Here is a 17652-nt window from a genome sequence, read left to right as displayed (position 1 = left end):
TCTAACTAGGATCACTACATACACTACCCACGGGACCCTCTAACTAGGATCACTACATACACTACCCACGGGACCCCTCTAACTAGGATCGCTACGTACACTACCCACGGGACACTTCTAACTAGGATCGCTACGTACACTACCCACGGGACACTTCTAACTAGGATCGCTACGTACACTACCCACGGGACCCTTCTAACTAGGATCGCTACATACACTACTCACGGGACACTTCTAACTAGGATCGCTACATACACTACCCACGGGACACTTCTAACTAGGATCGCTACGTACACTACCCACGGGACCCTTCTAACTAGGATCGCTACGTACACTACCCACGGGACCCCTCTAACTAGGATCGCTACGTACACTACCCACGGGACACTTCTAACTAGGATCGCTACATACACTACCCACGGGACCCCTCTAACTAGGATCGCTACATACACTACCCACGGGACACATCTAACTAGGATCGCTACATACACTACCCACGGGACACTTCTAACTAGGATCGCTACGTACACTACCCACGGGACCCTTCTAACTAGGATCGCTACGTACACTACCCACGGGACCCCTCTAACTAGGATCGCTACATACACTACCCACAGGACACTTCTAACTAGGATCGCTACGTACACTACCCACGGGACCCTTCTAACTAGGATCGCTACATACACTACCCACGGGACACTTCTAACTAGGATCGCTACATACACTACCCACGGGACACTTCTAACTAGGATCGCTACATACACTACCCACGGGACCCCTCTAACTAGGATCGCTACATACACTACCCACGGGACCCTTCTAACTAGGATCACTATATACACTACCCACGGGACCCTTCTAACTAGGATCGCTATATACACTACCCACGGGACCCTTCTAACTAGGATCACTATATACACTACCCACGGGACCCTTCTAACTAGGATCACTACATACACTACCCACGGGACCCCTCTAACTAGGATCACTACATACACTACCCACGGGACCCTTCTAACTAGGATCACTACATACACTACCCACGGGACCCCTCTAACTAGGATCATTACATACACTACCCACGGGACCCCTCTAACTAGGATCACTACATACACTACCCACGGGACCCCTCTAACTAGGATCGCTACGTACACTACCCACGGGACCCCTCTAACTAGGATCGCTACGTACACTACCCACGGGCCCCCTCTAACTAGGATCACTACATACACTACCCACGGGACCCTCTAACTAGGATCACTTATACACTACCCACGGGACCCTTCTAACTAGGATCGCTACGTACACTACCCACGGGACCCTTCCAACTAGGATCACTACATACACTACCCACGGGACCCTTCTAACTAGGATCACTACATACACTACCCACGGGACCTTTCTAACTAGGATCGCTACATACACTACCCACGGGACCCCTCTAACTAGGATCACTACATACACTACCCACGGGACCCTTCTAACTAGGATCACTACATACACTACCCACGGGACCCTTCTAACTAGGATCGCTACATACACTACCCACGGGACCCCTCTAACTAGGATCACTACATACACTACCCACGGGACCCCTCTAACTAGGATCACTATATACACTACCCACGGGACCCTTCTAACTAGGATCACTACATACACTACCCACGGGACCCCTCTAACTAGGATCGCTACATACACTACCCACGGGACCCTTCTAACTAGGATCACTATATACACTACCCACGGGACCCCTCTAACTAGGATCGTTACATACACTACCCACGGGACCCCTCTAACTAGGATCGCTACATACACTACCCACGGGACCCTTCTAACTAGGATCACTACATACACTACCCACGGGACCCTTCTAACTAGGATCGCTACATACACTACCCACGGGACCCCTCTAACTAGGATCACTACATACACTACCCACGGGACCCCTCTAACTAGGATCACTATATACACTACCCACGGGACCCTTCTAACTAGGATCACTACATACACTACCCACGGGACCCCTCTAACTAGGATCGCTACATACACTACCCACGGGACCCTTCTAACTAGGATCACTATATACACTACCCACGGGACCCTTCTAACTAGGATCGCTACGTACACTACCCACGGGACCCCTCTAACTAGGATCGTTACATACACTACCCACGGGACCCCTCTAACTAGGATCGCTACATACACTACCCACGGGACCCCTCTAAATAGGATCGATACATACACTACCCACGGGACCCCTCTAACTAGGATCACTACATACACTACCCACGGGACCCCTCTAACTAGGATCACTACATACACTACCCACGGGACCCCTCTAACTAGGATCACTACATACACTACCCACGGGACCCTTCTAACTAGGATCGCTACATACACTACCCACGGGACCCTCTAACTAGGATCGCTACATACACTACCCACGGGACCCCTCTAACTAGGATCGCTACATACACTACCCACGGGACCCCTCTAACTAGGATCACTACATACACTACCCACGGGACCCCTCTAACTAGGATCACTACATACACTACCCACGGGACCCCTCTAACTAGGATCACTACATACACTACCCACGGGACCCTTCTAACTAGGATCGCTACATACACTACCCACGGGACCCTCTAACTAGGATCGCTACATACACTACCCACGGGACCCCTCTAACTAGGATCGCTACATACACTACCCACGGGACCCCTCTAACTAGGATCACTACATACACTACCCACGGGACCCTTCTAACTAGGATCGCTACGTACACTACCCACGGGACCCTTCTAACTAGGATCGCTACATACACTACCCACGGGACCCTTCTAACTAGGATCGCTACATACACTACCCACGGGACCCCTCTAACTAGGATCACTACATACACTACCCACGGGACCCCTCTAACTAGGATCGCTACGTACACTACTACAATGCACTAGTAGCAATACATTGCTACTCTCAACTGTGGAGTCTCAAGGCATTTATTAGGAGAGAGTTATCTTAACAGAGGGTTAACACTGCAAGGCATACTCAGCCTGCCCTCTCCCTCTCTCCTCCCTCCCACCCAGCCGCCCCCCCCCCCTGGATGTGGGTGTGTGGGGTATGAGGAAGAGTTATCGTGCTGTCAGCTAGTAGCAGCTTTTTGTTTCTCTACACCATGCATGTATGAGGCTGCCACTATATAGATAGGGATGAGCATATACATTTAGTATCCCTTTTGAGCCCTGTTGCAGCTTTGTTACAATCTGTGACACTCCTTCCACTATGCCTGTTCAATAGCTTCCACTATAGCTATATGATACACACAGATAGGCACAGGAGGAATGATCTAAGACTAATCTGATCAGGCTGTGTCAAAGTAGATCCATACAGATGTCACATAGGAGGTAATTCAGTTATCAAGGCATTATTGTGAGAGTCTTGGGTTCAATATTTCACACTACATAGTGTACACCTAGCACTTTTTTTGAAGCACCAGCACATATGCCTGGATACAGTAATTATCATATGCAGACATCTGCCGTGGCTGTAAGCATCTGTCAGGTTAGGTTCACAGTTCGGAATTAGCCGGGACACAATTATTATACACTGACCTGCAGTTCTACTATAAGCACTGTTGCGAGTTTTAGTTTTAATCTACTTTTTTGTTTTCCTTTTGTTCAATAATAAATAAAATATTATTTCAAATCAGAGAGACAGAGTGGCTCAGTCAGTAAAAGACACACACTGGCACTGAGAGTTTGAAGCAGGGAACCTGGTTCAATTCCCGGTGTCGGCTCCTTGTGACCTTGGGGCAGTCACTTTATCTCCCTGTGCCTCAGGCACCAAAAACATAGATTGTAAGGTCCACGGGGCAGGGACCTGTGCCTGCAAAATGTCTCTGTAAAGCGCTACGTAAAACTAGCAGCGCTATACAAAAACATGCTATTATTATTATTAGGTGGTACACACCACCTCTTTCCAGTATGTATAATTTACACATATAAGGTGGAGTGCATATCCAAACATGGACGCTGTTTTCTCAGTTTCCTTGGTACCGTGCAGGCCTGTTTCTTCACAAAGACTTCAGCTCCCTTTTCTGCAGTGAGGATCCCCTCTGCTGTTACTCCCAGATCCCTCCGCGGGGTGGGCTGCTGGTCCGCTGGTTCCCTGCTCGGGGAGCCTGTGTGCGGCCGTGCCAGCCTGGTGCTGCTATCCCCGAGACTGGGGCTCTCCTCTGCTCGCTGTCTCAGACTGGGCTGCTGGTCCGCTGGTTCCCTGCTCGGGGAGCCTGTGTGCGGCCGTGCCAGCCTGGTGCTGCTATCCCCGAGACTGGGGCTCTCCTCTGCTCGCTGTCTCAGACTGGGCTGCTGATCCGCTGGTTCCCTGCTCGGGGAGCCTGTGTGCGGCCGTGCCAGCCTGGTGCTGCTATCCCTGAGACTGGGGCTCTCCTCTGCTCGCTGTCTCAGACTGGGCTGCTGATCCGCTGGTTCCCTGCTCGGGGAGCCTGTGTGCGGCCGTGCCAGCCTGGTGCTGCTATCCCTGAGACTGGGGCTCTCCTCTGCTCGCTGTCTCAGACTGGGCTGCTGGTCCGCTGGTTCCCTACTCGGGGAGCCTGTGTGCGGCCGTGCCAGCCTGCTGCTGCTATCCCTGAGACTGGGGCTCTCCTCTGCTCGCTGTCTCAGACTGGGCTGCTGGTCCGCTGGTTCCCTGCTCGGGGAGCCTGTGTGCGGCCGTGCCAGCCTGGTGCTGCTATCCCTGAGACTGGGGCTCTCCTCTGCTCGCTGTCTCAGACTGGGCTGCTGGTCCGCTGGTTCCCTGCTCGGGGAGCCTGTGTGCGGCCGTGCCAGCCTGGTGCTGCTATCCCCGAGACTGGGGCTCTCCTCTGCTCGCTGTCTCAGACTGGGCTGCTGGTCCGCTGGTTCCCTGCTCGGGGAGCCTGTGTGCGGCCGTGCCAGCCTGGTGCTGCTATCCCTGAGACTGGGGCTCTCCTCTGCTCGCTGTCTCAGACTGGGCTGCTGGTCCGCTGGTTCCCTACTCGGGGAGCCTGTGTGCGGCCGTGCCAGCCTGCTGCTGCTATCCCTGAGACTGGGGCTCTCCTCTGCTCGCTGTCTCAGACTGGGCTGCTGGTCCGCTGGTTCCCTGCTCGGGGAGCCTGTGTGCGGCCGTGCCAGCCTGGTGCTGCTATCCCCGAGACTGGGGCTCTCCTCTGCTCGCTGTCTCAGACTGGGCTGCTGGTCCGCTGGTTCCCTGCTCGGGGAGCCTGTGTGCGGCCGTGCCAGCCTGGTGCTGCTATCCCCGAGACTGGGGCTCTCCTCTGCTCGCTGTCTCAGACTGGGCTGCTGGTCCGCTGGTTCCCTGCTCGGGGAGCCTGTGTGCGGCCGTGCCAGCCTGGTGCTGCTATCCCTGAGACTGGGGCTCTCCTCTGCTCGCTGTCTCAGACTGGGCTGCTGGTCCGCTGGTTCCCTGCTCGGGGAGCCTGTGTGCGGCCGTGCCAGCCTGGTGCTGCTATCCCCGAGACTGGGGCTCTCCTCTGCTCGCTGTCTCAGACTGGGCTGCTGGTCCGCTGGTTCCCTGCTCGGGGAGCCTGTGTGCGGCTGTGCCAGCCTGCTGCTGCTATCCCTGAGACTGGGGCTCTCCTCTGCTCGCTGTCTCAGACTGGGCTGCTGATCCGCTGGTTCCCTGCTCGGGGAGCCTGTGTGCGGCCGTGCCAGCCTGGTGCTGCTATCCCTGAGACTGGGGCTCTCCTCTGCTCGCTGTCTCAGACTGGGCTGCTGATCCGCTGGTTCCCTGCTCTGGGAGCCTGTGTGCGGCCGTGCCAGCCTGGTGCTGCTATCCCCGAGACTGGGGCTCTCCTCTGCTCGCTGTCTCAGACTGGGCTGCTGGGCTCTGCCTGTCCTCTCCCCTCTCACCACGTGGGGCTCATGCAGGTCTCTCTGTGCAGGAGGCTCTGCACACAGCCTCACTCTATCGGCTCCCTGCAGATCTGAATGTCGGCGGCCCCCTGCACTTAAGGCTCGCTCCCCCTCACAGTCCCTCCTCCTTCGCCTGTCCCCTCACTGGCTTATCATAGTCACATGTCCTTGTGAGTGAGCCTGCTAGGGGCCGTGTCCTATTGTTGCAGACACACGGGTTACACATGTCTCCCCACGTTTAGTCCACAGGACAATAAGAAGTGACATATACTCAGTGTAGGTCCCTGCTGAACAGAGGTTACCGAGACGAGGGAGCTTGATAAAGGACGGGGATGGCCGAACGTCGCTCCGTCCTCTCTTCTCTGTACCCCCGATGCTTGATATGAATTAAACGTTGTTACTATTTATACTAACCAGCGGGGGTTGGGGATTTCTGTTCTATCAATTTTTGTTGCTGGATGGGGATCCTGACTGCACCACAAGGACCCTGGTATATCCTCTCTCTCTCTATCCCTCTCTATCCCTCTCTATCTATCTCTCTCTCTCTCTCTCTCTCTCTCTCTCTCTCTATCTCTCTCTCTATCTCTAACGCTCTATCGCTCCTTGCGGTGCAGCCAGGATCACCATCCAGCAATACAAATAGATATAATAAAAAATATATATATATATATCCATATCCATATGACGGATAATACGGATAATACGGATACGGATAATACGGATAATACAGAAAGTATTATCCGATATTTGCACCCCCCTTCTCACTTACCGGCAGCGGCAAAAGAGGAGGGCTGAAGACCACGGGAGCGGAACAGGAGGAACACAGCTGCTGGTGGGAGAAGACATCGGACCAGGAGCAGAGCGGCACAGGAGACGGCAGGCGAGGAACGCGCTCTAACACCGGAAGCTGACCAACGTCTGACTTCTGATGTCATGTCTTCTCCTGCCGCGTCTTCTCCTGCCGCCCGCTGTCTCAACGTCTTCCCTCCACTGCCATGGTCCTCTTCTCCCACCACCAGCGGCATGTATATGTGTGTGTGCATATATACACACACATTGTGTGTGTGTGTGTGTGTGTGTGTATATATATATAATATATATATATGTATGTATGTATAATGTATGTACAGACGTGTTCCCTGGTCCGTTCCCCTCCCAGTTTAAGAAGCTGTTGACGTCGGAGAGCGGGAAGCTGGGGACGGCCGAGCGGTTTGTCGCGGGATCTCTCGCCGGAGCTACAGCGCAGACTTCAATCTACCCCATGGAGGTAAGTGTCTCCGAGGCCCCGGTTCACTAAGCTGTGGTACGCAGACTGGCGCTGAAGTGTTCCTCGCTTTGCCAGGTGCTGAAAACCCGCCTGGCCGTGGCGAAGACGGGCCAGTACTCCGGCATGTTCGACTGCGCCAAAAACATCCTGAAGAAGGAAGGGGTGCGGGCGTTTTATAAGGGGTACATCCCCAATATCCTGGGGATCATTCCTTACGCCGGGATTGACCTGGCCATTTATGAGGTAAATGCGTGGACTGTATAGTAACACCAAGTATCTCTGTGCCCCCCCTCCCCCCGCACTGTGGAGTATCTCTGTGCCCCCCTCCCCACGGAGTATCTCTGCCCCCCTCTGTCACACTGTCCCCCCTCTGTGTGACACTGTCCCCCCTCTGTGTGACACTGTCCCCCCTCTGTGTGACACTGTCCCCCTCCCTCTGTGTGACACTGTCCCCCTCCCTCTGTGTGACACTGTCCCCCTCCCTCTGTGTGGCACTGTCCCCCTCCCTCTGTGTGGCACTGTCCCCCTCCCTCTGTGTGGCACTGTCCCCCTCCCTCTGTGTGGCACTGTCCCCCTCCCTCTGTGTGGCACTGTCCCCCTCCCTCTGTGTGGCACTGTCCCCCTCCCTCTGTGTGGCACTGTCCCCCTCCCTCTGTGTGGCACTGTCCCCCTCCCTCTGTGTGGCACTGTCCCCCTCCCTCTGTGTGGCACTGTCCCCCTCCCTCTGTGTGGCACTGTCCCCCTCCCTCTGTGTGGCACTGTCCCCCTCCCTCTGTGTGGCACTGTCCCCCTCCCTCTGTGTGGCACTGTCCCCCTCCCTCTGTGTGGCACTGTCCCCCTCCCTCTGTGTGGCACTGTCCCCCTCCCTCTGTGTGGCACTGTCCCCCTCCCTCTGTGTGGCACTGTCCCCCTCCCTCTGTGTGGCACTGTCCCCCTCCCTCTGTGTGGCACTGTCCCCCCCCCTCTGTGTGGCACTGTCCCCCCCCCTCTGTGTGGCACTGTCGTGTGTGTGTCCCCCTCTGTGTGACACTGTCGTGTGTGTGTCCCCCTCTGTGTGACACTGTCGTGTGTGTGTCCCCCTCTGTGTGACACTGTCGTGTGTGTGTCCCCCTCTGTGTGACACTGTCGTGTGTGTGTCCCCCTCTGTGTGACACTGTCGTGTGTGTGTCCCCCTCTGTGTGACACTGTCGTGTGTGTGTCCCCCTCTGTGTGACACTGTCCTCTCCCCCCCTCTGTGTGACACTGTCCTCTCCCCCCCTCTGTGTGACACTGTCCTCTCCCCCCCTCTGTGTGACACTGTCCTCTCCCCCCCTCTGTGGGACACTGTCCTCTCCCCCCCTCTGTGGGACACTGTCCTCTCCCCCCCTCTGTGGGACACTGTCCTCTCCCCCCCTCTGTGGGACACTGTCCTCTCCCCCCCTCTGTGTGACACTGTCCTCTCCCCCCCTCTGTGTGACACTGTCCTCTCCCCCCCTCTGTGTGACACTGTCCTCTCCCCCCCTCTGTGTGACACTGTCCTCTCCCCCCCTCTGTGTGACACTGTCCTCTCCCCCCCTCTGTGTGACACTGTCCTCTCCCCCCCTCTGTGTGACACTGTCCTCTCCCCCCCTCTGTGTGACACTGTCCTCTCCCCCCCTCTGTGTGACACTGTCCTCTCCCCCCCTCTGTGTGACACTGTCCTCTCCCCCCCTCTGTGTGACACTGTCCTCTCCCCCCCTCTGTGTGACACTGTCCTCTCCCCCCCTCTGTGTGACACTGTCCTCTCCCCCCCTCTGTGTGACACTGTCCTCTCCCCCCCTCTGTGTGACACTGTCCTCTCCCCCCCTCTGTGTGACACTGTCCTCTCCCCCCCTCTGTGTGACACTGTCCTCTCCCCCCCTCTGTGTGACACTGTCCTCTCCCCCCCTCTGTGTGACACTGTCCTCCCCCCCCCCTGTGTGACACTGTCCTCCCCCCCCCCTCTGTGTGACACTGTCGTGTGTGTGTCCCCCTCTGTGTGACACTGTCCCCCCCTCTGTGTGGCACTGTCGTTGCTCCCCCCCTCTGTGTGACACTGTCCTCCCCCCCCTCTGTGTGGCACTGTCGTTGCCCCCCCCCCCTCTGTGTGGCACTGTCGTTGCCCCCCCCCCCCCCTCTGTGTGACACCGTCCTCCCCCCTTTGTGTGGCACTGTCGTGTGTGTGTGTCCCCCTCTGTGTGGCACTGTCGTGTGTGTGTCCCCCTCTGTGTGGCACTGTCGTGTGTGTGTGTCCCCCTCTGTGTGGCACTGTCGTGTGTGTGTGTCCCTCTGTGTGGCACTGTCGTGTGTGTGTCCCTCTGTGTGGCACTGTCGTGTGTGTGTCCCCCTCTGTGTGGCACTGTCGTGTGTGTGTCCCCCTCTGTGTGGCACTGTCGTGTGTGTGTCCCCCTCTGTGTGGCACTGTCGTGTGTGTCCCCCCTTTGTGTGGTACTGTCGTGTGTGTGTGTGTCCCTCTGTGTGACACTGTCCCCCCCTCTGTGTGGCACTGTCGTTGCCCCCCCCCTCTGTGTGACACTGTTTTCCCCCCTTTGTGTGGCACTGTCGTGTGTGTGTGTCCCCCTCTGTGTGGCACTGTCCCCCTCTGTCCCTTTCCGCACTGTCCGCACGAGGACACCGCCTGCATCTCCCAGAGGGTCCCACTATCCCAGTGATACCCCCACAGCCCTGTCGTGAAGTCACCCTGTGTCCCCCCTCCTCCCCCCGACAGACCCTCAAGAACTTCTGGCTTCAGAAATATGCCACCGATTCGGTCAACCCCGGCATCCTGGTCCTGCTCGGCTGTGGCACCGTGTCCAGCACGTGTGGCCAGCTGGCCAGCTATCCACTGGCCCTCATCAGGACACGAATGCAGGCCCAAGGTGAGCGCCTTCCTCCCTGCCAGTCCGCCATTTTAAACACCCGCAGGGACGCGGCAGAACCGGCTCCGTTATCCTCAGGTCCCAATTCTTCATTTTTTTTTTTTTTACCCCAAACGAGGGTTTTTAGATGGTAAAGTGTGCGCTGCGAGGGAACGCCTAGTACCACTACTTTTTAGATTTACACCCAAAGTGCCACTTTTTTTTTATTACCCGCCTTCAATTAATAGGGGATTTCTTCCGGACGCCCCGCCCCTTCAGCCATTTGTCTCCGCAGACGTCTTGTATAAGATCTCCTTTATGGCTGAGATGGAATGATATTGTTTCTTAGCTTTTCAAATATGTAGCCCAAAGACAATAGGACCTCCGGCTCTATCGAGTGATCACATGACTGGCGCCCGTCCGTTTAAATCAGGCTGGGCTCTATCTGACCGGTCCTCCCCATCACCCCCGTAGAAAACGAGCATGTTCCCATGATGTACCTAGAACATCATAAGGGCCTCTGGCGTTCTACGTTGGCCATAAGGGCCTCTGGCGTTCTACGTTGGCCATAAGGGCCTCTGGCGTTCTACGTTGGCCATAAGGGCCTCTGGCGTTCTACGTTGGCCATAAGGGCCTCTGGCGTTCTACGTTGGCCATTAGGGCCTCTAGATGTTAAAGGAGTAATCCCCCTAACTCACCTCGATTTGTTTGATGGGATAGGAATCGGGGGAGTGGGGGGGGGGGTTCTCTACAGAGGAATAACACTCTTTCCCGCTCCGGCGACCGCCCCGGTTCCCGAGATACTTCTGGGGAAGTTTCCTGGTGTAGATTTAAATGGCCGTCCAATAGGAATTCTCAACCGATGATGTTGCAGCTTCCTAATTGGCTCCCATTTTATTTCCCCTTGAGGGAGATTTAATACCGGTAACTTCACCAGTAACCGGGAAGGGGGGGTTGGGAGGAGATTCACAAAATATTGGCGTTTGGCTAATTCCTGTCTTCTCTCTCTCATAGCGTCGATCGAAGGCGCCCCTCAACTGAGCATGGGGGGTCTCTTCCGGAAGATTGTCGCCAAAGAGGGGTTTTCGGGGCTCTACACGGGCATCGCCCCCAATTTCATGAAGGTCCTGCCCGCTGTCAGCATCAGCTACGTGGTGTACGAGAAAATGAAAGTACATCTAGGTGTGGCGTAGAGGGTCAGGGGGGGCTTTTAACCATATCCGCTCAGGAACTACAGCCGCGTGAGGACCACCGAGATGTCGTGGGCGTTAAAAAAAATAAATATATATGTATCAAATCCCAAATTACGTGGGAGGAGTCAGACTAGCACCCACAGAGTCCTCAAGAGCCACCAACAGGTCAGGTGTGAAGGATATCCCTGTTTCAGCAGAGGCCCAGCCACTGATTGAGCCACCTGTGTTGAAGAAGGGTTATCCTTCACACCTGACCTGTTGGTGGCTCCTTGAGGTCTGGAGTTGGCCGCCCCTGACTCAGGGTGTTGTTGACAAATGTTTTTGTTTTTTTTTTTATGGGGGCTTGTTGCTTTTAGGCAGCCCCCTGTCTGGAGAGGGTCCTGTCTTCTGTGACAGGAAATGACAGATGGGGGGGACACGGAACACTGAGAAGGGACAGGGCCAGAAGGAAACACCCGGGGGTCAGGGCTAGAGTTGGAACGTGGTGCTATAATGTTCGAAGCCCCTAACACTTCGCCCACCCGTCTGCCACTGTACGGGGTGCTATTTTCAGCTTCGGGGACCTCCCGGGTCCCGAGATAATGACCTTTTTTTAATTTAATTTTTTGGTGGCACCTCACGTAACAATCAACATGGCCTCCGGCCGTTGTCCTCCAATAGGAAAGCGATACTTACGACGTCTGGCCTGCGAGATCAGGTGGCCATATTGTTTCCCCAAGAGGTGACCCGCATTCCCGAGAAACTTGCTGGGGAAGTTACTTCCTGGGTTTGGAAGGTGGGTATAAATGGCCGTCCAATAGGAATTCACAACCGATGGTGTGGCAGCATCCTATTGCCCTGAGATTCAGAGGCCATTTTGATGCGGTTTTAACTTTTACACACAAGGTTTTAACTTCATACCAATATCACCTGGATTTTAAATTCACCACCTTTCTATTTTTGATATTTCAGAGGGAAATGTTCCCGATTCTTATGACGCTATTTCAGGATTGTTATAAAGTTCTGCACCTTTCCTTCCGCTTCTTCCACTGAACCCCCACCCCTCGCCCCTCACCCTTTCTTTCCTGCGCCCCCACAAATATTAGAAGTCTTAAGGGGCCGCCTGGGAAAGGTTCTGTTTACAGGAAAATAAACCAAAGAAACGTCCAATTTCCTCCAGAAATGATTTGTGAGACGCTGTAATATTTTGCTTTTTTTCTTTTTTTTTCTATTGACTTGTGAATTCATCAATAAAAACCTCACTTTATCCTGTCATCTTTGCAGGGGGGGAAATGTAAAACTGAATAGGAATATGTTGCCTGTCCCAATGAGTGACACTTCTCTCCCCCCCCCCCCCAATGAGTGACACTTCTCCCTTCCCCAATGAGTGACACTTCTCCCTTCCCCAATGAGTGACACTTCTCCCTTCCCCAATGAGTGACACTTCTCCCTTCCCCAATGAGTGACACTTCTCCCTTCCCCAATGAGTGACACTTCTCCCTTCCCCAATGAGTGACACTTCTCCCTTCCCCAATGAGTGACACTTCTCCCTTCCCCAATGAGTGACACTTCTCCCTTCCCCAATGAGTGACACTTCTCCCTTCCCCAATGAGTGACACTTCTCCCTTCCCCAACGAGTGACACTTCTCCCTTCCCCAACGAGTGACACTTCTCCCTTCCCCAACGAGTGACACTTCTCCCTTCCCCAACGAGTGACACTTCTCCCTTCCCCAACGAGTGACACTTCTCCCTTCCCCAACGAGTGACACTTCTCCCTTCCCCAACGAGTGACACTTCTCCCTTCCCCAACGAGTGACACTTCTCCCTTCCCCAACGAGTGACACTTCTCCCTTCCCCAACGAGTGACACTTCTCCCTTCCCCAACGAGTGACACTTCTCCCTTCCCCAACGAGTGACACTTCTCCCTTCCCCAACGAGTGACACTTCTCCCTTCCCCAACGAGTGACACTTCTCCCTTCCCCAACGAGTGACACTTCTCCCTTCCCCAACGAGTGACACTTCTCCCTTCCCCAACGAGTGACACTTCTCCCTTCCCCAACGAGTGACACTTCTCCCTTCCCCAACGAGTGACACTTCTCCCTTCCCCAACGAGTGACACTTCTCCCTTCCCCAACGAGTGACACTTCTCCCTTCCCCAACGAGTGACACTCCTCCCTTCCCCAACGAGTGACACTTCTCCCTTCCCCAACGAGTGACACTTCTCCCTTCCCCAATGAGTGACACTTCTCCCCCCCAATGAGTGACACTTCTCCCTTCCCCAGTGAGTGACACTCCCCCCCATGAGTGACACTCCCCCCCATGAGTGACACTCCCCCCCATGAGTGACACTCCCCCCATGAGTGACACTTCCCCGCCAATGAGTGACACTTCCCCGCCAATGAGTGACACTTCCCCGCCAATGAGTGACACTTCTCCCTTCCCCAATGAGTGACACTTCTCCCTTCCCCAATGAGTGACACTTCTCCCTTCCCCAATGAGTGACACTTCTCCCCCCCCATGAGTGACACTTCTCCCCCCCCATGAGTGACACTTCTCCCCAATGAGTGACACTTCCCCTCCAATGAGTGACACTTCCCCTCCAATGAGTGACACTTCCCCCCCAATGAGTGACACTTCCCCCCCATTGAGTGACACTTCCCCCCCATTGAGTGACACTTCCCCCCCATTGAGTGACACCTCCCCCCCAAGGAGTAACACCTCCCCCACCCAATAAGTGACACTTCTCCCCCCAATGAGTGACACTTCTCCCCATCCTATGAGTGACACTTCCCTCCCAATGAGTGACACTGACCCCTCCCAATGAGTGACACTTCTCCCCCATGAGTGACACTTCCCCCCCCAAATGAGTGACACTTCCCCCCCCAAATGAGTGACAATTCACCCCCCAAATGAGTGACACTTCCCCCCCAAATGAGTGACACTTCCCCCCCCAAATGAGTGACACTTCTCCCCCCCAAATGAGTGACACTTCTCCCCCCCAAGGAGTGACACTTCTCCCCCCCAAGGAGTGACACTTCTCCCCCCCAAGGAGTGACACTTCTCCCCCCCAAGGAGTGACACTTCTCCCCCCCAAGGAGTGACACTTCTCCCCCCCCAAGGAGTGACACTTCTCGCCCCCCAAGGAGTGACACTTCTCGCCCCCCAAGGAGTGACACTTCTCGCCCCCCAAGGAGTGACACTTCTCGCCCCCCAAGGAGTGACACTTCTCGCCCCCCAAGGAGTGACACTTCTCGCCCCCCAAGGAGTGACACTTCTCGCCCCCCAAGGAGTGACACTTCTCGCCCCCCAATGAGTGACACTTCTCGCCCCCCAATGAGTGACACTTCTCGCCCCCCAATGAGTGACACTTCTCGCCCCCCAATGAGTGACACTTCTCGCCCCCCAATGAGTGACACTTCTCGCCCCCCAATGAGTGACACTTCTCGCCCCCCAATGAGTGACACTTCTCGCCCCCCAATGAGTGACACTTCTCGCCCCCCAATGAGTGACACTTCTCGCCCCCCAATGAGTGACACTTCTCGCCCCCCAACGAGTGACACTTCTCCCTTCCCCAACGAGTGACACTTCTCCCTTCCCCAACGAGTGACACTTCTCCCTTCCCCAACGAGTGACACTTCTCCCTTCCCCAACGAGTGACACTTCTCCCCCCCAATGAGTGACACTTCTCCCTTCCCCAGAGAGTGACACTTATCCCATCCTATGAGTGACACTTATCCCATCCTATGAGTGACACTTATCCCATCCTATGAGTGACACTTATCCCATCCTATGAGTGACACTTATCCCATCCTATGAGTGACACTTATCCCATCCTATGAGTGACACTTCTCGCCCCCCAATGAGTGACACCTCCACCCAATGAGTGACACTTCTCCCCCCCAATGAATGAGACTTCTCTCCCCCAAATGAGTGACACTTCTACCCCCCAATGAGTGACAAGTCACCCCCTCCCAATGAGTTACACTTCTCCCCCACCCATTGAGTGATACTTCCCCCCCAATGAGTGACACTTCTCCCCCCAATGAGTAACTTCTCCCCATCCCAATGAGTGACACTTCTCCCCTCCAATGAGTGACACTTCTCTCCACACAGAGTGACACTTCTCTCCACACAATGAGTGATACTTCTCCCCCCACCCAATGAGTGACACACCCAGTCCAATCAGTGACACGTCTCCCCACCAATGAGTGACACTTCTCCCCCAAATGAGTGACACTTCTCCCCCAAATGAGTGACACTTCTCCCCCCCCAATGAGTGACACTTCTCCCCCCAATGAGTGACACTTCACCCCCTCCCAATGAGTGACACTTCACCCCCCCATTGAGTGACACTTCCCCCCCATTGAGTGACACCTCTCCCCCCAATGAGTGACACCTCCCCCCCCAATGAGTATGACCTCCCCCCCAATGAGTGACACTTCTCCCCCCAAATGAGTGACACTTCTCCCCCCAAATGAGTGACACTTCTCCCCCCCAATGAGTGACACTTCCCCCCCATGAGTGACACTTCCCCCCCCAATGAGTGACACTTCTCCCCCCCAAGGAGTGACACTTCACCCCCAGTGAGTGACACTTCTCCCCCCAATGAGTGACACTTCACCCCCAGTGAGTGACACTTCTCTCCCCCCAATGAGTGACACATATCCCCCCAATGAGTGACACTTCTCCCCCTCCCAATGAATGATACTTCTCCCCCTCAATGAGTAACACTTCTCCCCCACCCTATAAGTTACACTTCTGCCCCCAATGAGTGACACCGCCCCCTCCCAATGAGTGACACTTCTCCCCCCCAAGGAGTGACACTTCACCCCCAGTGAGTGACACTTCTCCCCCCAATGAGTGACACTTCCCCCCAGTGAGTGACACTTCTCTCCCCCCAATGAGTGACACATATCCCCCCCAATGAGTGACACTTCTCCCCCCAATGAGTGACACCATCCCCTCCCAATGAGTGACACTTATCCCCCCCAATGAGTGACATTTCTCCCATCCTATGAGTGACACTTCCCCCCCAATGAGTGACACTTCCCCCCCCCCCAATGAGTGACACCTCTCCCCCCAATGAGTGACACATATCCCCCCCCAATGAGTGACACTTTTCCCCCCCAATGAGTGACACTTCCCCCCAATGAGTGACACTTCTCCCCCTCCCAATGAGTGATACTTCTCCCCCCCCAATGAGTGAGACTTCTCTCCCCCAAATGAGTGACAAGTCACCCCCTCCCAATGAGTTACACTTCTCCCCCACCCATTGAGTGACACTTCCCCCCCAATGAGTAACTTCTCCCCATCCCAATGAGTGACACTTCTCCCCTCCAATGAGTGACACTTCTCTCCACACAGAGTGACACTTCTCTCCACACAATGAGTGATACTTCTCCCCCCACCCAATGAGTGACACACCCAGTCCAATCAGTGACACGTCTCCCCACCAATGAGTGACACTTCTCCCCCCAATGAGTGACACTTCTCCCCCCAATGAGTGACACTTCTCTCCCCAATGAGTGACACTTCCCCCCCATTGAGTGACACTTCTCCCCCCCATTAAGTGACACTTCTCCCCCCCAATGAGTGACACTTCTCCCCCCCAATGAGTGACACTTCCCCCCAATGAGTGACACTTCTCCCCCCCCCAATGAGTGACACTTCTCCCCCCCAATGAGTGACACTTCTCCCCCCCAATGAGTGACACTTCTCCCCCCCCAATGAGTGACACTTCCCCCCCCAATGAGTGACACTTCTCCCCCCCAATGAGTGACACTTCTCCCCCCCAATGAGTGACACTTCTCCCCCAAATGAGTGACACTTCTCACCCAAATGAGTGACACTTCTCCCCCCCCAATGAGTGACACTTCTCCCCCCAATGAGTGACACTTCACCCCCTCCCAATGAGTGACACTTCACCCCCCCATTGAGTGACACTTCTCCCCCCCCCCATTGAGTGACACTTCTCCCCCCCAATGAGTGACACCTCCCCCCCCAATGAGTATGACCTCCCCCCCAAGGAGTGACACTTCCCCCCCCCATGAGTGACACTTCTCCCACCAATGAGTGAGACTTCTCTCCCCCAATGAGTGACACTTCTCCCCCCAATGAGTGACACTTCTCCCCCCAATGAGTGACACTTCACCCCCAGTGAGTGACACTTCTCTCCCCCCAATGAGTGACACATATCCCCCCCAATGAGTGACATTTCTCCCCCCAATGAGTGACACTTCTCCCCCTCCCAATGAATGATACTTCTCCCCCTCAATGAGTAACACTTCTCCCCCACCCTATAAGTTACACTTCTGCCCCCAATGAGTGACACCGCCCCCTCCCAATGAGTGACACTTCTCCCATCCTGAGTGACACTTCTTCCCCCCCAATGAGTGACACTTCCCCCCAGTGAGTGACACTTCTCTCCCCCCAATGAGTGACAC

At 55.1% G+C, this 17652-nt stretch overlaps 1 protein-coding gene across 1 annotated transcript in view; it reads left to right on the top strand.

Moving 5' to 3' along the window:
• SLC25A24 (solute carrier family 25 member 24) overlaps positions 1–12482 on the top strand; it is a 25962-nt gene extending 13480 nt beyond the window's left edge. Inside the window, 4 exon segments of the mRNA XM_075615497.1 lie at positions 7075–7182; positions 7258–7425; positions 9908–10058; positions 11052–12482. Coding sequence (XP_075471612.1) covers positions 7075–7182; positions 7258–7425; positions 9908–10058; positions 11052–11230 — 606 coding nt within the window. The 3' untranslated portion in view covers positions 11231–12482.
• Positions 12483–17652: the final 5170 nt, after the last annotated feature.

Source organism: Ascaphus truei, chromosome 10 (genome assembly GCF_040206685.1).
Source record: "Ascaphus truei isolate aAscTru1 chromosome 10, aAscTru1.hap1, whole genome shotgun sequence".
In the NCBI taxonomy this organism is placed as follows: domain Eukaryota; kingdom Metazoa; phylum Chordata; class Amphibia; order Anura; family Ascaphidae; genus Ascaphus; species Ascaphus truei.
Note: the sequence above shows the minus strand (reverse complement) of the source record. Positions and strands in the feature narration are given on the sequence as shown.